We start from the raw sequence: 18,798 nt of genomic DNA, 5'->3' as shown, positions 1-18,798 counted from the left end.
GTCACGAAACGCCAAAAAACACAGGGTATCTGTGTTGTTATTGACCTGTTGTGACATTCTGTTTTGTGCTCAGAATCTTATTCTCTTGGAATGGCTTCCCCAGTTTTCAATTCCGAATTAAGCTGATAATAAATAAGGCCTGCTAATTTGAAAAACTGGATACTCAAATCCAGTGCAACACCTCGGGGGTTCACAAGAAATATGCATTCTTATTTTCTCATTGCTCGCAATAAAGAACTAAATCAAGTTCATACAAATTACACAGTAATGTAGCAAGACATGTGAACATATACATTTCTTTATTCACTGTGTGTAAATCAAATTAGCTTTGCAATACAACATTTGGACAACATTTGGACATACTCCAGTCAAGGAGCAAACCTAAAAGAAGATGGACAATTCTTGTGGCAAAAGAAGAAAAATAAAACATGCACACAATCTAAAATTACAAGAAAAAAGTAGTATCCTATTATCATCTGTCATTCTTCTAGATACCTTAGCTAATACAAACATGCATTTTTTTTCTCTCATGTTTCAATCTTAAAAAACGATCTCTTCCCAAAGACAGTCAGATACTAAATGTTAGTATCTTTTTTTATGAGATTTCAAATATTGATTCACCATGTTTTCGGATACTAGTTTTTTCTACTTCAGGCAAGTCTTGTCGATACAAACTTTCACTATCTGAATGAATGTTAAGGGCAGAGTCAGAGAGTGTTCGTTGATGAAGTTCAGAATCAATGTGTGTAGATTGGTAAGACGAAGAAGCAGATTCCTCCTTAACCAAATTCTCCAACGCGGGTCTCAATTCAGAGTTACAAAACCTGTCATACTCTGCCTTATCCCCTCCCTTTTTCTTCACCTCCACAACCACCAAGGAAGGTGTCAACTCAAAAATCTCAGCTGCAATGGTCAAAGGACCCTTCACGCCTTCTCTAGAGCCCTCCAAGCTCACCCTGCAATCTTTCTTCCTCACCGTGAAGCTAACCAACTGAGCAACCTCCTCCAATTTGGATATAATCTTAGACACTGGAGCAGAAGAAACAAACCTGGCCTCATCCCCCTTTTCCTCAAACAATCCAGAGAGATCAAATCCCTGAGAAAACGATATGATGTCAAATGCATTCAAACTAGCAGGCCTTGGCAAGGAAGCATTATGACTATTCTTCCTCCTAATTTCAACCTCAGAATCCGATGTTGCAAAATCATCATCCCCACCACCATCATGGGGCTGCAACTGCAACTTATCATCAAAACTACAAACTCTATCATCCTCCACATAGAACTTTATCTGCTTGAAACCCTTCTTGAACCACCGATTTTCCATGATTTCAGGAATAGAAATCCTGGTCTGAGGGTTGGTATCAAGAAGCCCACAGAGAAGTCTAGTAAGTTCAGGAGAGAACCACCTGGGACACCGAAACTCACCCCTGTAAATCTTCTTATACATGGCCATAACATTACGGTCATGGAAAGGCAAATACCCCGCCATCAAAACGAACAAAACAACCCCACAAGACCAGATATCAACCTTGGCACCATCGTACCCTTTCCGCGCCAAAACCTCAGGAGCAACATACGCAGGTGTCCCACAGAACGTGTGGAATAGCCCGTCCTGCCTAATCTGATCCGACACAGCACTGAGTCCGAAGTCAGAGACTTTAAGGTTCCCATCCTCATCCAGCAACAAATTCTCGGGCTTGATGTCCCTGTGGAACACGCCGCGCGCATGACAAAACTCCACCGCGGAAATCAGCTGCTGGAAGTACTTTCTGGCAACCTCTTCCTTCAACCTTCCCTTGGCGACCTTGTTGAAGAGCTCGCCGCCGCGCACGAACTCCATGACGAAGTAGATCTTGGTTTTGGTGGCCATGACTTCGAAGAGTTGGACGATGTTGGGGTGGCGGACGCGGCGGAGGATGGAGATCTCGCGCTTGATGTGGGACACCAAACCGCCCTTGAGGATCTTTTCCTTGTTTATGATCTTGATGGCCACTCCTTCCCCGGTTTTGATGTTCCTGGCATGGTGGACCTTGGCGAAGGTTCCGTGCCCCAGGAGTTTTCCCAGCTCGAACCGGCCCAGCAGAAGGTTGGGATTTTCCTTCTTCGGAGTGAGCTCTGCCATGGTGTTCGTTGATCCTATCGCCAAAACAATGGAAGTGTTTTCTAGTGATGGACCTCCATTGAAGCTCTCAAGTCTTTGTTCTGCTCTCTATTATTAAATTCCTTGCATTTCATGGTAATTTTGTGTTGTGTGTAGGAAAATTAAAGTAAATAAATAATGTAATTTTAAAATGTATTTTAGTAATTGATATTTTTGGTAGTGTGTGACGTAGTTTCTTAATCATTGACCCTGCCAACGAACAGCACGGTTCCAGCTGATGCTTTTTTTCCAGATACCTGATAGGTAGGTCAAATTATAAAGAGGTTGAAATATCATTTTAGTAACCCTCTACCCTGAAATATATAAAACACTTTTTTTTAATCCCTTCATATATACTTTATTCCTTATTTAAACATAAAGTAATGTCACTGGAAAATGTAATTAATTATAAAAAAAAATTCAATTTTAGTTTCTTCAAAAAATAATTATAATACAAGTTTTATCACTTGGAAATATGCTCTAGTTTTACTCTTCAAAATTTTATCTAAATCAGTTTTTTTCCTTTTTCTTAAGTTTTATTTAAACTTCTTAAGCTCTTTTTATGAATAAAAAAGTAAAATTTAGTTTTATTAGGTGAAATTAGCTAAATTAAATTAAATTAAACAAATGTCTTAAATTGGACAAAAGTACTTAAATGTTAGTCTTGACAACAAATCATTTACATATTGAAATTTGTTTGAAAGGTATTTCAAGTTCACAGTTAATAGAATGGATATTTCAAATTCAGGTATTGAATGATATTTTCTTATTAATCTAAGTTTACAATAAATAATAAAAGATCGAAAAATAGCATAAATAGTATAAGAATAGATGCATTTACTTATCTTCATATTTTTCTAATTTTGAAAATAAACACTTAATTTCTTTTAATATAATGATAGTCATATCTCCTTTAACTTTAAACTTAAATGGACATTTGTCTTTTCTGTATTTTTTTAATAAATGACATTAATTTTCCTATGATTTAATAGAATAATATTCTTTTTTCTTATTATATTTTAAAAAATACATTGATTATGATTTAAATAAAAAATTTATGAAAATTAAAAATATAAACTCTCTTTACCTTCTCTCTTCATTTTCTTACTTAGTGATATTATGATCTTTATTTTCTTACTTAGTGATTTTTTGTTTGAGGATCAAGAGGTTCCTAGAGGATCATAATGAAGTACTCTCCACTTTCATCCGATTGATTCTCTGTTTAAAGCAAGTAAGTTTCTACCCCTTTTCTTAGTCTATCTTTGATCTATGATCATGTGTACCAAATATGTCTCGTATGTATCAATTGAGTTTCTTCTTTGATTCTTTATTAATCTTGAGTCCCAAGATTTCATTCCGATTATCATTCTGTTAATTGTAGGTTTTTCCTAAAATTCTTTGTAGTGGAAGCTTAAGGCGAGTGTTTTTAGAGCTGTTATAATTCTCCTAAGGTAAGAGAAGCTAATTTTCTTTTCATAGGTATGGTAAGATGTTTGAAATCTGTTAATTGTGTGTATGTGATTATATGGAAATTGATGATGTTAAATTGGGGAAAAATGTTGAATGCTTATAAATTTATGATGTGTTCGGAGAATTATGAAGGCATGGTTGTTGTTATGAGTTATTGCATGATGAACTTAAAATGTTGTGGAGATAAAAATTATATAAATAATGATGGATGTGAAAAATAATGAAATTTTAGTACAAATCGTAGCTCAAATTGATGATATGGGTAATTTTGTAATAAATATAATGTAAAATCTATAGTTTGGTAATTTTGTTGAGATTGGTTAGTATCATTAGATGGTCAACTTCGTGGTGTTAAGTTGAGAGGAAGAATTTGAGTGCAACTAATGCTTATTTTAGAGTGAAATTTTGAGGTTTTATAAGTGAAATTTTGAATAAGGGGCTCGTTAGGCAAAATAGATGTTTGGGTAATTATTTTAATGTTATTTTGATGTTATTTTGAACTTGTGGGAACTGTCAAACCAGTAAAATCTGGAGTATTATGCAGGAGAGAGTTGTGATGGTGAATTTGCATGATTTGGGTTTAAATAAGGCGTATTGAGTAGTGAAATTTCAAAGGAGTGGGTTTAGGGTAAATTAGTGAGTTTAGGATCTATTTTTGAGTCATTTAAAACTTGTTCATACCTTTAGTTTGTAGAGTTTTGGGTTAGAAAGTGTAGATTTGAGTTTGGGTACTTTTGGAGTTGTCATATGGGTTTAATGCACCTAGTTTGGATCTAATGATAAAAGAGATACCTTGTTTTAGTTATAAATGTGTTTTCATATCAATTCTAGTGAGTAAGAAACCCTTTTGATCATTAGAACAAGTCTCAAGTGCATCAAAGTCCATGAAAACAGTGTGTTATCAACTGATATGGCGTTGAGGGTTAGTTTCTAGCGTTAAGCGCCACCATTCCAGGGGCACCAGCGTTGAGTGCCAGCTTTCTGGTGCAGAGCGCCACTATTCCAGTGGCTCTAGCGTTGAGCGGTAGCTTCTGAGCACTGAGCGCTACCGCACTAGTTTTAGTTTCTTTTTCAGGTTTTGGAAATACCAAATTTGGGGTTCCGGGTATTAGTTTTAGACGTTCTTTAAGTCGTTTTGGGGGCTTGGAACCTTTTCAGAGCTGTTGGTGGGGGTTTCAAAGTTGTTTTACTTGCCTAAGTATGAGTTTGAAGGGGTTTTTGTGTTGTTTAGTGGTTCTTCTTGGACTATTATTGTGTATTAATGTATATAAAATGGTTTCATGTGATTTTTTATGACTTGTTGGGTTGTTTATGGTCCTTTGAAATATAATTAGTGTTATATATGTTTGTATGCAATATAAAAGTGAAAGATTATAGGTATATGGTTTCATATGGATTCAAATGATTTCACAGTTGGTAAAATGGGTTCCACAGAGGGACTTCTTCGGTATGGTTTCAAGTATCTTTAGAATGAATGCAGGGAATTCAACATTGGGGGTTATCCTAACGCTCTAATGGTCTTTCATTCTCAAGTAGAGAAGATTGACACATGTAGTGAGAGTAGGAGGAGGTTTTAGTCTATGTGCTTCCAGTATAGTCTATGACGAGTAACAGACTAACCTGGAGTGGGTGGTAGGGTGAAACCCCTTGGCAATGCTTTGCAAAGCAGTAGAGGCCACCACAAGTGCACAACTCATTATAGCTTGACATTCATTCTAAGTCCGGATAGTCGATTTAGGTCTTTGCATATTAAGATGTTTGGATTGTTGGATGTTACATATTTGATTTAAGTGTGATGTTGTAAATGATATATTACATGCTTTGTAATTTAGCTTACCCTTCTGCTTTTTGTTTGTGTTTGTATGTTTTGTGTTCTCTTCTCTGCTATGATCATCCTATGAGTGTAAGCAGAGGAAGATGAGTAGTTTTGTAAATAGTTTTATTTAACCTGGTTGTGTATAAAATTTAAGTTTATAGTTATTTTTGGATGACTGTGAATTCCACTTTATAATATTGTCTATAACTTATCTATCTTATTAAATCTGTGATGACTATTATATAATTAAATGCTATATTTTGGAATGTTTTACATGTGATAGTAAAATAAATATATATAAAAAAATAAATGACTGAAAAAATTTAATTTTTAAAATATTTATCAACAAAATAAAATAGATAGTAATGTTGTATATTTATTTATATAATAAAAATAGTGTTAACCTAGATTTACTAGTTGTCCTTTCTTTGTGTTTCTAGTTGTGATTAAACGACACCGCAACAGCCAACCTAATCATTTTTCAAAAATCTGTTGTCTGGTTGTTGGGATATATAGTCCATAAGACTATTAAATATTTTGAATAAACTGTTTTATATATTGGCAAAGTAATTGTTTGTATAATAAAATAGTATAATAAAAAAACTAATAACAAGTAATAATGATTAGTTTGCTGATTAATTGGGTTAGAAAAATCAATGGTGAGGTATTATAATTAGTAAGATTCTGATTCGCTATTCGCTGACGGGAATGAGTAAAAAAAATTACTTCTTTCAGTAAAAGTTAATCATGAGTAGTAATAATAATAATACATATGAATTTAATATGGTTATAATATAAAGTGCGTATAATAATTTTAGTGTTATTAACTTATATATATATATATATATATATATATATATATATATATATATATAGAGAGAGAGAGAGAGAGAGAGAGAGAGTAAGAGAGAGTAGTGAAAATATATGTGTTATTTTATTATGATATAAAAAGTAAAATTATTATTATTATCATAATTATGAAATTAAATATAAATAATATTTATTATTTTATTATAAATATTTTTATTTATCTTATAGTTAGTTTTATAATTAAAAAATAGTTAAATTTAAAAACTTTTAAATTAAAAAAATAATTAAATTTTAAAAACGGTAAAATTAATAAAATAGTTATTTGAATTTAAAAGAAAATATTTAAAAGATAAACTTAAAAGTAAACGTGACACAAAAAAAATAATAATTCACATTCATATAAGTATAGAAGACACACATTAATGCTTTAATTACTAAATTCAAACATGGTAGAAATAATTGTACAATTACAACAAAAAAAAGTTGTTAGTATTTTTATTTGTCTCCTACAAGGTATAATATATATATATAGGGGTTTGCTAACGCGCGTACGCCTGTTTTTAGTAAACAAAAATATCCTTATATATCATGGATTTTAAGTTTTAAGGTTAAGGGTATTTTAATAATTTTCATTCTCAAAACAAAAAAAAAAAATGTAGCCCCAATTGAAAAAATCAACTCTCAACCCTTTCTCTTTCATCTTTCTCACTTCAATCTTTTCTGTGTCATCCCTACTGTAGCCCCAATTGAAAAAATCAAAAACACTTGCCGTTAAACAATCTTACAAAAAATGATTTTATAATGAGTTTTCATCTTATCATTTTTGTCTTATCTAATTTTATCCAATTTTCACAAGCATAAAGGAATTGGTAATTGACCTGTAAAAAATCAGAAATACTCGTTGTTAAACAATTTCTTAAAAAAAAATGATTTTATAATGAGTTTTTATTTTATAATTTTTGTCTTATCTAATTTTATCTAATTTTCACAAGCATAATGACATCAAAGGAATTGGTAATTGGCCTAGAAAAAATTCGAAACACTCATTGTTAAACAATTTCTTATAAAAAATGACTTTATAATGAGTTTTCATTTTATAATCTTTGTCATATATAATTTTATCTAACATCCAAAAGAATTGGTAATTGGCCTAGAGGGTTTTTTTAGAGATGATGATTAACATATGCAGATGATGAAATTAGAGAGGTTAGTGAAGATGGTGAAATTGAAGAGATCTTGAATGAACCTTTGACTGAAGGTGAATATGTCAATGACTCAACTCTTTACAAAGGCAAATTGTTTAAAGGCAAATGTTTCTGATTTTTTCAATTGGAACTACAGTAGGGATGACAAAGAAAAGGTTGGAGTGAGAGAGATGAAATAAAAAGGATTGAGAGGAATCAGATAGGTGAGTAAGGGTTTCGGGTTTTTTTTTTTAAGTTTTGAGAATGAAAATTATTAAAATATCCTTAACCTTAAAACTTAGAATTCATGATATATATATAAAGATATTTTTGTCAACTGCAGAACAGATGTACGCGCGTTAGCAAACCCCATATATATATATATATATATATATATATATATATATATATATATATATATATATATATATATATATATATATATATATATATATATATATATATATAATAAATGTAATCATATAAAAATAACATATTGTTTTAAAATTTAATAGGGTAAATTATTATTTAAAAACTTAACACTCAAATTATCTCAATAATGAAAAAAATATTAAAAAGTAAAATAGAATTGATTCAATAAAAATATACAAATGAGAAAAATTAAAAGTTATATTAAAGAATTAGAAAAATGTAATATTTTTAATAATAAAATAATCTAATGTTATATTTTAAAAATCACTACTACTATTAATTATATTTTATTGGTCTTTACAGAAAATACATAAGAAAATATTAATATTGAAAAATATAATTGCCACCACAGCTCACTCATTCTCGAATGGCATATTCTCGAATTAAAAGAAGACACGTACCTGAATTATGAGATACTTAGGATTGTGTTTTTTCTGGCGGCATCTCCCTTTTTCTTCCTGTAATCTGTACTGTTAATAAGTGTGATTAAATGATACTTTTATAGGAGAAAAAGAAGTGTATGGGAGAGAAAGAATTGTGCATTTTAGAATCAATGCATCTCGTAGTGTACAATTTAAAAGATATTTTTAGATTTAAAAAATACACGTTTTGTATTTTTTAAATATATTCTAAAATATATATTTCTTTCCAAATCTGAAATTCATTAAAAAAAAAGTGTAGGAATAACTTGTTTTTAGTTATAATTTTATCGATTTTATTTCAAAAATATTCTACACCTCTCACTATTTTTTTTATTTTAAAAAATACCTTACATTTTTCTACTATCATCAACAATTTTTTTCTTTCTCTCTCTGCATTAGTGGAGCATTCATATGACTTAGATTTAAACTTGTGATACATTGCAAAATATAAAATTCAGAAAAAACTTCAATATTAGTGCTTCTACCACTTTCATTTTATAAACTTAAAAGTTAATGCAAATATAAAATAGTAAACATAATAATATTAATAGTAAATAATATATTATTATTATTATTATATACTAACTGACGAAAGAACTAAATAAATTTTAAATCTTTAACAAATAACTTTTCTTTTATATTTTAAGTATTTAATAATATTTTTATATTATTTATCTAATAAATTAAATACTTTATTCAAGTTATCTGAGTCAAACATGTCAGTAAGTTAAAACATAATATAATGTTAAAAATTATAGATATTAAATGTAAAAAAAAAACACACACACATATATATATATATATATATATATAAACATTTTTCTAGAAATTTAGAACAAAATTTTACCATTTATTAAGTAATTTGAAGAAAAAAAGATATATTGAACAGTGAAAATAAGATTGAATCAAACTTATTTAAGGGAAAGTATAAATAAAATTTTGCAATATATCACAACTTTAAATCCGAGCCATGTGAATGCTCCATTAATATAGAAAGAGAAAGAGAAAGATTGTTGAATATAGTGGGGAGGTGTAGGGTATTTTTGGAATAAAAGAAAATAGTGAGAAGGTGTAGAGTATTTTTGGAATAAAAGAAAATAGTGGAGAGGTGCAGGAGCACTTAGGGTGGTGGAGGGAGCAACACCCTCATTGTGGTAAGGTCCAATTTCTAAGGCCCATTTATCTAACTTCTTTGGGTGTTGCTCCCTCCACCACCACCACTTACTCCCTCCAGCTCCCCATTCCTCTTTTACGCTTCTCTCCATCTCTCTATTCCTATTTTATCCTTAAGTAAAATTTTACTTTTAAGGTTAATATTTTTAAGTTCTACCCACTCCAATCCCCTGGGCATGCAATGACATACAACCTCTTCTTCTCTACTTTGTCCTCTCATTGTTTGTGTTTCATTGTGCTCTTCTTCACGTACGAATTCTTTCTCCTCTCTTTCTTGTGGTGTGAGAGTGTGGTGAGTGAGAGGTTTCATGTGGTGGTGCGGTGTCGGTCTCGGTGGTGCTTGAAGGTGCAAGGTGCACTACGTCTCGAGGTAGGTAATCAACAGATATGAGCATCCGTTTCACTAAATGAAAGTACAAAACAAATATTCAGTCTTGGCTAGAGAAGCCACATTGCCACCTATGACAAAACAAAACATATCACTTTGTAAGTTGCCAAAATTTCTTTTGAGGAAAGTGGCGACGACAACTTACAAGGAATATAATTGAGGGAGTGAAACTAGGAAGAATGATTGTGCACACCGAAAATTATATCATGAAAACAACATCAAAGGCAACCAAGTGTGAAGAGGAATTAACACCAGCTCCAGAACCATTACCAACTACTACAACAATTACTCCAACTATGTCACTCTCACATCAGAATTGTACTCTTAAACACAATACAACCCATGATGTGCTTACTCTCTCTTGTTCCAGAACAATACACTTCAAAGTCAAACAAACAAATATCAGATAAACAACTACTTGGTTCTGCTTTGCAGGCTTTGGATCTCAGATTTTTGTGTCCTCAAACCTTATGGAAGAAGAACAATTTAAGTTGGTGAGAAACAAAATTAATTCATTACATAGTTACATTGTAGATATCTACATATGTTCATACCATGATTCTAAATTGATATAATTTGGTTCTTTGGCAAAGGCTGGTCCCTAGACCAAGTAATCCCATTGGAAAATTTTATATGTTAGGAAAATTTTGTTTATGAAGTTATGAAACGATAGGAAGTGTCTATCATACCATCATGAGCAATAACATTTTATAAAACTAAAAGGGGTAATCAACAAATTATGTACTTGCACCAATTAATGCAGTTAATTTCGTTTAGAGAAACTATTATCCTGTTTCTAAATCAAATGTTTGTACTTCGATGGATATCCACATTCGTTTTAGGGCAAAACAGATATGCGACATTCGTTCAGGCTTGGATGTCTTCTTCCTCCTCTGAACACATGCACACACAGAGAACCTCAAACATCAACCACAACACAGAAAACAGAGAAAACAAAAAGCAGAAACCACAACACAGCATCAACCATCAACCATCAACCGCAAACACAATATATTACATACATTTACAAAAAAAAATTATAAACATATCATGCAAGCAAGAAACGAAGTGCTCTCGTAGAACTAACCCAAGAACGACGCACACACGAATGAAAGCAAACTGGTGGGAATGTGGGAACAGAGGAACCAAGACTGGAAGAGTTAGGGTGGACTGGGCGAATAAAAGAAAAGTAAGAGTTAGGAGAAAACGGATTTGGAGTTGGGGAGGGGGGTGGTGAGAACCTACGAATCTGGAGTTGGAGGTGAGAATCTGAAAGAGAGAAAGAGAGGTGGTACTGATGCGATGGTAAAAATTTAGGGTTTCATAATTAAATAGGGTTAAGAGTAAAAGAAGGTAAATAAATGTTATTTTTATAATTAAAATAAATTGTAGAAAGTTGGGGAAGTGGAGGGAGTAACACCCAACTTCTTTTCTAACATTAGGGTGTTGCTCCCTCCACCACCACACCTTTCTCCCTCCACCTCCCCTTTACTATTTTGTCCCTCAGTAAAATTTTATTTTTAGGGTTATTATTTTTTACTTTTACCCATTCACAACATATTTCACTAATAACCTATTCTAGTCCCATACATGAGTAAAATACTTTTCTTTCATTTTAACATTATATTTCTTCCTCTCTTTCTTTCGTCGTTGTGAGATACTACAAGTTGCAAAGGTTGGTGGTGGTGGAAAGAATTATCAAGCAATCTCCCTCTCGTGGTGTAGTGTCGCTCTCGTGGTGTAGTGCGTGGAGTGGTGCAGTGCGTGTCGTGCTTCCTCGTATTCGAATAAACCTTGAAATAAAACCCTAAAATAAAAATTTTAACCTTTAAACGGGGTGACATCCTTCAACGGATGTCAACATTCGTTTAAGGAAAAACGGATGTCGACATTCGTTTTACCTTAAACGGATGTTGACATCCGTTGAAGATGTCACCTCCGTTTAAAGGTTACGTTTTTTATTTTAGAGTTTGTTTTATTAGGGGACATCCGTTGAAGGATGTCACCTCCGTTGATATATACTTACTCATGCTGGTTGATGCTCTAGACGCTCCTCGATGTTCCTCCACACCACGGCGGCGACGCTCCTTCACACCATGGCGGCAATGGAAGCTTTCAAACCAAAAAAAAAAAACTGGAAAGAAAAAGTAATGGAAGTGCAGGAGGTGGGGAGGTGAAACGAAAATGGGAAAAGGGGAAGAGAGTTTCGTGGGTGGGTGTTAGGAAAGTAAAATTAGGGTTTCAAATTATTTAAAATAAGGTAAAAGTAAAAATCTTTTTAACTTAAAGATATAATTGTATTTAAAATAATGTGGAGAGGTGGAGGAAGTATAGGGTGGTGGTGGAGGGAGCAACACCCTGACATTATTAACCAATGGAAATTACTTCCTGCACCTCTCAAATTTCAGCCCATACCCCATCAAATATGTGAAATATCATAATTAATATTATGGGTTTTTTGTTATCTAAACTTAATTTTTGTATCCTTTTCTTCTTCTTCTTCCTCATTGTACAATGAAGCTACTTGTGAGTTCCCCTATTCACCCACCTTCACAAATTGTTGTTCTGTACTCTGAAATCAACATCCATGAAATTCATGAAAAAGAGTAAGAGATACCCAAAAGGAGTTGCTGATGCAGAGAGATTAGAGTTGCAGATGTAAAGAGAAATGGATATTGCATAGACGCTTCTGGAATGACCTTTCCGGAAAGCATATTTAGGCTTCCTGATCTCTGTTTCCGGAAACCAAACCACCAAATATACCCCGGAACCATTATTCTGGAACACATTTCCAACAATATCAGAATTTATTTCCAAGAGAGTTATGTATGTTTCACCTCAACTACTTTCGGAATGACTTTTCAAAATGATACTTTACTACTCCACAGCTTGTCTGGCTTTTGCTATGCGTTAGCACTCACCGCCGCCTTCAACCCACCAAAGCTTCCCAAAAATCCCCTACACCAAAACACTTTAAACAAGTTCACCACTGTCGCAGAACTTCCAAATAAACACAACAAAAAAAGGGATTTTCAAAAATGTGTAGTGCATGTAAAAATTGATGGGGGTGCAGGCAGCAATTGCCTTAACCAAGTCAGAGAGAGGTAGAGAAAGAGAAGAAAACAATTTTTTGTACAACATCATAGTTACTTTCTTCTTTTACTCATTGGAAAAAATATGAGTAATATGTCTTTTTTTCTATAAAATTTTATAATTAATTTGAACCCATATTCCATATTACATCATTTAGAATATATTGTTGAATTATGAAATCTAAACTTATATTTTAGATTGTAAAATTATAAACTATGTTCATTTTATATAATTTAGAACTATATTTTGAATAATCTAACCTGTAAATTATTATTTAAATAAGAGTTATTTTCGAAAACAATAAACATGTGATAGTATATTTTGAAATATTAATTTTCATCGACAGATGTAAAGGGTGTGTTGTGTTTCGCACTATTGAGTATAACTTTGTCAATATGATGTTGACGTGAATATTTAATTATCCTGATTTCATTATTACTAAAATTTTGATAGGTCTCCGTTTTACACGCTTAATTGTTCTCTATTATCATTACAACATTAAATATTAATAACTTTTGTATATTCAATTTTTTAGGATTAGCTATCCAGAAATATTCTTTAATGAGACATGATATTAAGGATATATATCATGTTGATATGGACAATATTTTTTAGACACTAGTTAAGAGGAATTGAATTAATATTTGAAATAATGGTAGATGTTTTGATATTTATATATTTAAATTGATTAGAATTTCTTATGACATTATTAGTTTAGTCCAAGTACTTATTGAATTTTTTTTCTAGTTTATTGTTTTTCTTGTTTAGAGCTTGTGATTTTTTTTAATGGTTAATGAAAAAGATGTGTTTAATTTGATTTTGAATAATATTAACGTGTTTTCTTATAAAGTTAAAAAACGTTTATATATATTTTTAACATGAAATGTGTATGTAATGGGAATAATTTCATTTTGTTTGGATGAGGTGCCACCGGATAAAAAATTTGGATATTTGGAAATTGTCATGTATTAGTTTATGTATTAGTTTAACTATTGATTTGAAGGTTGAAGGAAAAAAAAAAGTAATTTTATATTGTTTTGTGTAATAATAATATTGAATCTTTATCTCATTCGTTTTTTCATTATTTTTTATTATCGTGGGAATAGTTGAAAAAGAATTTTTACTTTGAATTTTATTGTTTAATTTCTAAAATGCCTTTTACTTAAAATGATTATCATTATTGTAGTTATTTTAGATGATTTTGGAAGATGAGAAATTATAATATATTTCAAAATCTAATCATATTTTCTTATGTTACTTTTAAAATTAAAGAATTAATAATATAACTGAAAATAAATTTAAAAAGCAATATAAATAATACTCTAATTTACTTTTGTGCTTAAATTTTTCAATATTCACATTAGAATTGATTTAACCAAGATAATCTAAATATTTTAATTGACTCATTTTAACGTTGATTTAGCCTATTAAATTAAAATTACTTAACGTCCATCTAGCGGAAATAATGTTTAATCAATATTATATAGTTTTTAAGTGTTTACGTGGTTTAAGTCGGCTTATCTAACTCCGTTTATTTTGATTGACTCTACTCTATTAGTGTCCATACTAACGTTGTCATTTTTGGAATGTAAAACCAACACTTTTCTTTTGTTAATGTTAACATTTTCAATTTTGTGTGAACTTTTAGCTAACAACTTATTGTTTTCCTGTAGTGATTATAAAAATATTATTAAAAATTTTTAGTAATTTTTTAAATAAAATAAAACATTATAAAAATATTATTAACCTATTTTTAGTAACAGCTTTTTTAATAGAAGTAACAATGTTACCATTTTATATTTAAAAATATTATTACATTATTTATTTTTAGACAAAAGTACAATATTTTTTCAATAATAAGATTATACAAATAAATTTTCATTTAATATCGAAATTATGTTCATTAATAATGATTTCCTATCATCTATTAATATTTTGTTATCAAACTTTCAGAACCAGTAAATACCCATTAAGAAACTCCATTCGAGTGGAAACCAAGTGTCAAGAAGAGAGTTTAGAATTTCAGAAAATAGAAAACAAGTGGCTGCAGAGGATTGAACGTTCGGTTTTGACGGTAGAAGTAAAACTTAGTTTTCAAAAATCTATGCCACTCTCTGCACGCAACCATCTTCTTCAACCTTCTGAGTTTCCATTTTCAACTCCTTCTCTCTAGATTTCTTCATCTTCTCTCTAACAAACACTCATTTTCTCTTCTCCGATCACCACTCAGGCACCATTTCTACTCTTCCGGCGTCGAGGGCATCCGTTTGAACCGATCAGTTTCGGATTCTGGACTGTTTCGTAAATCACGATCGTAGTCTTCTAAGAAATTGGTGGTGAGCTATTCTGTTTAAACTGCGAACGTTCGGTCACGTTAGAGGTAAGGGAAACTTATATAATTTGATTTTATGTTCGTTTTGAATGGATGCATGTTCGTTGATTTGCTGAATGAATATGAAAAATGATTGTTGCTATGTTTTGAGTGTATGAAATATGAATATTTATTATGATATGGATGTATGAAATTATGAAGATAGATTTTGAGAAATGAAATGATATAAAGAATTCTAAGTATGTAATTCCATATGAAAATGGATGTTTGTCACTGAAGGTCTTTGACCGTTCGATTTTCTTGTGGACGCGGTTGGAACTGGATTCTTTCATTTGGATGAAATTCCAGCTGAGGACCGAACGTGTTCGTTTAGTAATATTTGTATATATAAGCGTTCAACCAAGGATATCCGTTCCTTGGTATTCTGTTATAAACTCAAGTATATCTATATGTATTTGTATATTTCATTCATTCTTGAACACTAGTTAAATGGTATCTTATGATATTTATCAAGCCTTTCTTCTATAAATTTAGTAGTGCTCGGTCTTACATCAAGCGCTCGTACTAAGTAGTGCTCGGTCTTACACCAAGCACTCGTATTAAGTGGTGCTCGGTCTTACACCAGGCGCTTGTTCTCGTTTCCGTAATTTAATTTTTAAATAAGAGCATTTGGCCAAAACCAATAGCGTTCGGTCTCTACAGTGCTCGGTCTTCGACCAACACTCGTTCTCCTTGATGTTAAATTCATAAATAAGCTAAGTATTTATAGCGTTCGGTTTCTTCATATAATTCCGTCACTTATTATTATTAGATGTCCTACAATATCAGTTTCTATGGTGTTCAGCCTAGAGTCTTAGTACTCGACCTAGGTTTATTGGTGTTCGGTCTAAAGTCTCATGAGTCGGTTCATTAAATTGGCTCACCTTGTAAATAACGTTCGATTCTATTAGTCTGTGAGAAATATTATTGTAATCGGTCTCTTTCTCAACCCCGATAGTAACTCTCTCGGTTTTGATCTATTTTGGAACTAGCGACCTCTCAATCTCACTCCAAGTGTTCGGTCTCGTTCGGGATTGAAGATTAACGTTCGATATTTGGTATCCTAAGGGATCTTTATTCAAATTGGTTCAGTTGAGGTTTTAATAATGAAAGATGATGGAATATAATATGGATGAAATGACTTTGGTTATGAACGAGTATTCCGGGGAGGAATAGCTCATGAATGTATATTGGAATTGGTAAAGTATGAATGTGGGCATGCTAAGCTAGCGGTTCATCCTGATATTCGTGATTACTCGTTTCTCACGTAGAAAAGGGTAAGTCATGTGTGGGAATGACAGGAGGTCCTCGTCCTTATGGTTAATTTGGACGGAACGGACTAACCTCGGGTGGCATCTGTTAGCCAAAACTCTTGTTGGGCTCGATTTCGGCAAGCGCACCGAATCGTTCAAGTAATAAACCGGTAAGACCGGGTATCGTTTTCCCAAGAGACTCGTAATACTAGAGAATTGTGCGATTAACAACTCATATAGACTCAATAACATAACATCAATTTACAGAACAAGTGCAGAAACATAAATTCATACATAATTACAAGGTTGGACTTTGGTATTGAAGACACTTGGAAATGGAAAAGACTAGAAATGGTATGAAATGACATTGTTAAGGCTAGTTTTCACCAAAGCACTCTTGTGTAAGACTAATTTCATCTCCTCTCTATCAATTTACTAAAGTCAATCCACTAAAACACTCTAGCCCTAATCCCTTAGGTGAAAGAGCCTAGGTTTTCCTTATCAAACCCCAATCCCTTGGCAATCTAACAAGCAAAACCCGCATTAAAGAGCTAGGATCTAAGAAACATGTGAATCATCTTCCATCCCTAGAATCAATGACCCACAAGGACTCCTATTTCAATTCTGGGTTTCATCTTACGTCCCCATAATCCATAAAACCCCAAAATCAAGTCATGAACGTCCCCATTACATGCAAGCTTTAAGATCAGAAACAAGAATACTAGCAATTGATAGAAAAGGAATATATATAATCAAATCATTCAACAATTACACAAGATTCAAAGGCTACAACTAATCCCAACAAAGATGGGTTTGGTTCTCCATTTCCATGGAGAACCCTAAAGCTTACAAACATGGAAGATGGAAGAAGAAGGAGACCCAAAGGAAGAGGAGGAGATGTTCCCACAAGCTCCTCACGCCCTCCATGAGCTCCAGTCGTAGAATTGCACCTCCAATGAACCAAAGACACAAACCCCTTCGCATTTCTGGGTTAAATAAGCTGGATCTGACACATCAGCAAAAGTCGCGCCCGGCGCCCTCTCAGTCGCGCCTGGGCGCGAGCCTCTCGAAAAAAGTCGCGCCCGGCGCCCCATTTCTCATGCCCGGGCGCGAGCTTCTCGCAAAAAGTCGCGCCCGGCGCCCCTCTGTCACGCCCGGGCGCAACCAGCACACAAAACTGGCTTCTGTGCAGAAACTGGCTTCTGTGCAGGTGGCGCTGGGCGCCCCCTGACCCAGGGGGGCCCGGCCTGACTTTTCAGCACTGCATCATTTTCACTTTTTCCGCAGATCTGCTTGCTTCTAGTGGTTGGTTCAGCCTTGGACATTATTGGAGACCCTTCCAAGCACATTTTTAGCTACAAAATAAGGGATTATTGATGAAAGTACATCAAAGTGGCCAAAAACACATTTATTTAGAAAACAAGACAAAAGAAGAGGATTTAACAAGTTATAAGTTAGAAAGAAGTTGATTTTGCTACTAAAATGATGCTTAAATAATGGTAAAATTTAGCATTATCAAATACCCCCAAACTTACAACTTTGCTTGTCCTCAAGCAAAAGTACTTCACCTAGCAAACAATTCAATCACAATGGTCTAGCAACTCAAGCATAGTTTCAATCAAATAAACAAAATCAATCATGCTTGCTCAACTTATAAATCACATTCAAGAGACAATATAGTCTTAGCAAGCTAAACTTCAATCATGGTGCTCACAAATTCAAAGTCACAAGATAGATGCAAATGATAGATCAACAAACATGGCAAGTTGTTTTCAATGAGTGCATGGAACCAATCCTCACCAAGGAAAGTGTTTCACTCAAGCACAATGGTGTATAAGGATGTGTGCCATACTCTCAACTATTACAATGTTACACAAATCAACTTTGCCTTTTGTTTCAACAATATCAAACATATTAACAAGCAAGTTACATCACAAGGACTTTTTGAAGCTTGTATTGTGGCTGGGCTAAGAAGAAAAATTGGTTTTTCTGGACAACAAAGCACCTTGAGATAAGAGACCAAACAATTTAGTTCATGATGTATCATAGTCTCTCTTTTGCTCCAAAATTGAATAAACCAATCTCAACTTATTTCCCAACTCTTTTTCATTGAATTCATGTTTTTTTCTTCTTTCTTCTTTTTCTTTCTTTTTAACTCAACTTTTTATTTTTCTCAATGCTCCCCTTATGACAAGAACTCCCCCAAACTTAAACCATTCTCCTCATTCTAACATATATGTTCA

At 32.6% G+C, this 18,798-nt stretch overlaps 1 protein-coding gene across 1 annotated transcript; it reads right to left on the bottom strand.

Annotated features, from left to right (window-relative positions):
• Positions 1-282: 282 nt before the first annotated feature.
• LOC108342066 (CBL-interacting serine/threonine-protein kinase 12) lies at positions 283-2,239 on the bottom strand. The gene has a single exon (XM_017580147.2). The coding sequence runs from the start codon at positions 2,123-2,125 to the stop codon at positions 596-598; it is 1,530 nt and encodes a 509-aa protein (XP_017435636.1). The 5' UTR covers positions 2,126-2,239; the 3' UTR covers positions 283-595.
• Between the last annotated feature and the right edge of the window lie 16,559 nt (positions 2,240-18,798).

This window comes from Vigna angularis, chromosome 1 (genome assembly GCF_016808095.1).
Source record: "Vigna angularis cultivar LongXiaoDou No.4 chromosome 1, ASM1680809v1, whole genome shotgun sequence".
Classification (NCBI taxonomy): domain Eukaryota; kingdom Viridiplantae; phylum Streptophyta; class Magnoliopsida; order Fabales; family Fabaceae; genus Vigna; species Vigna angularis.
This window is presented reverse-complemented; position numbering and strand designations above follow the sequence as displayed.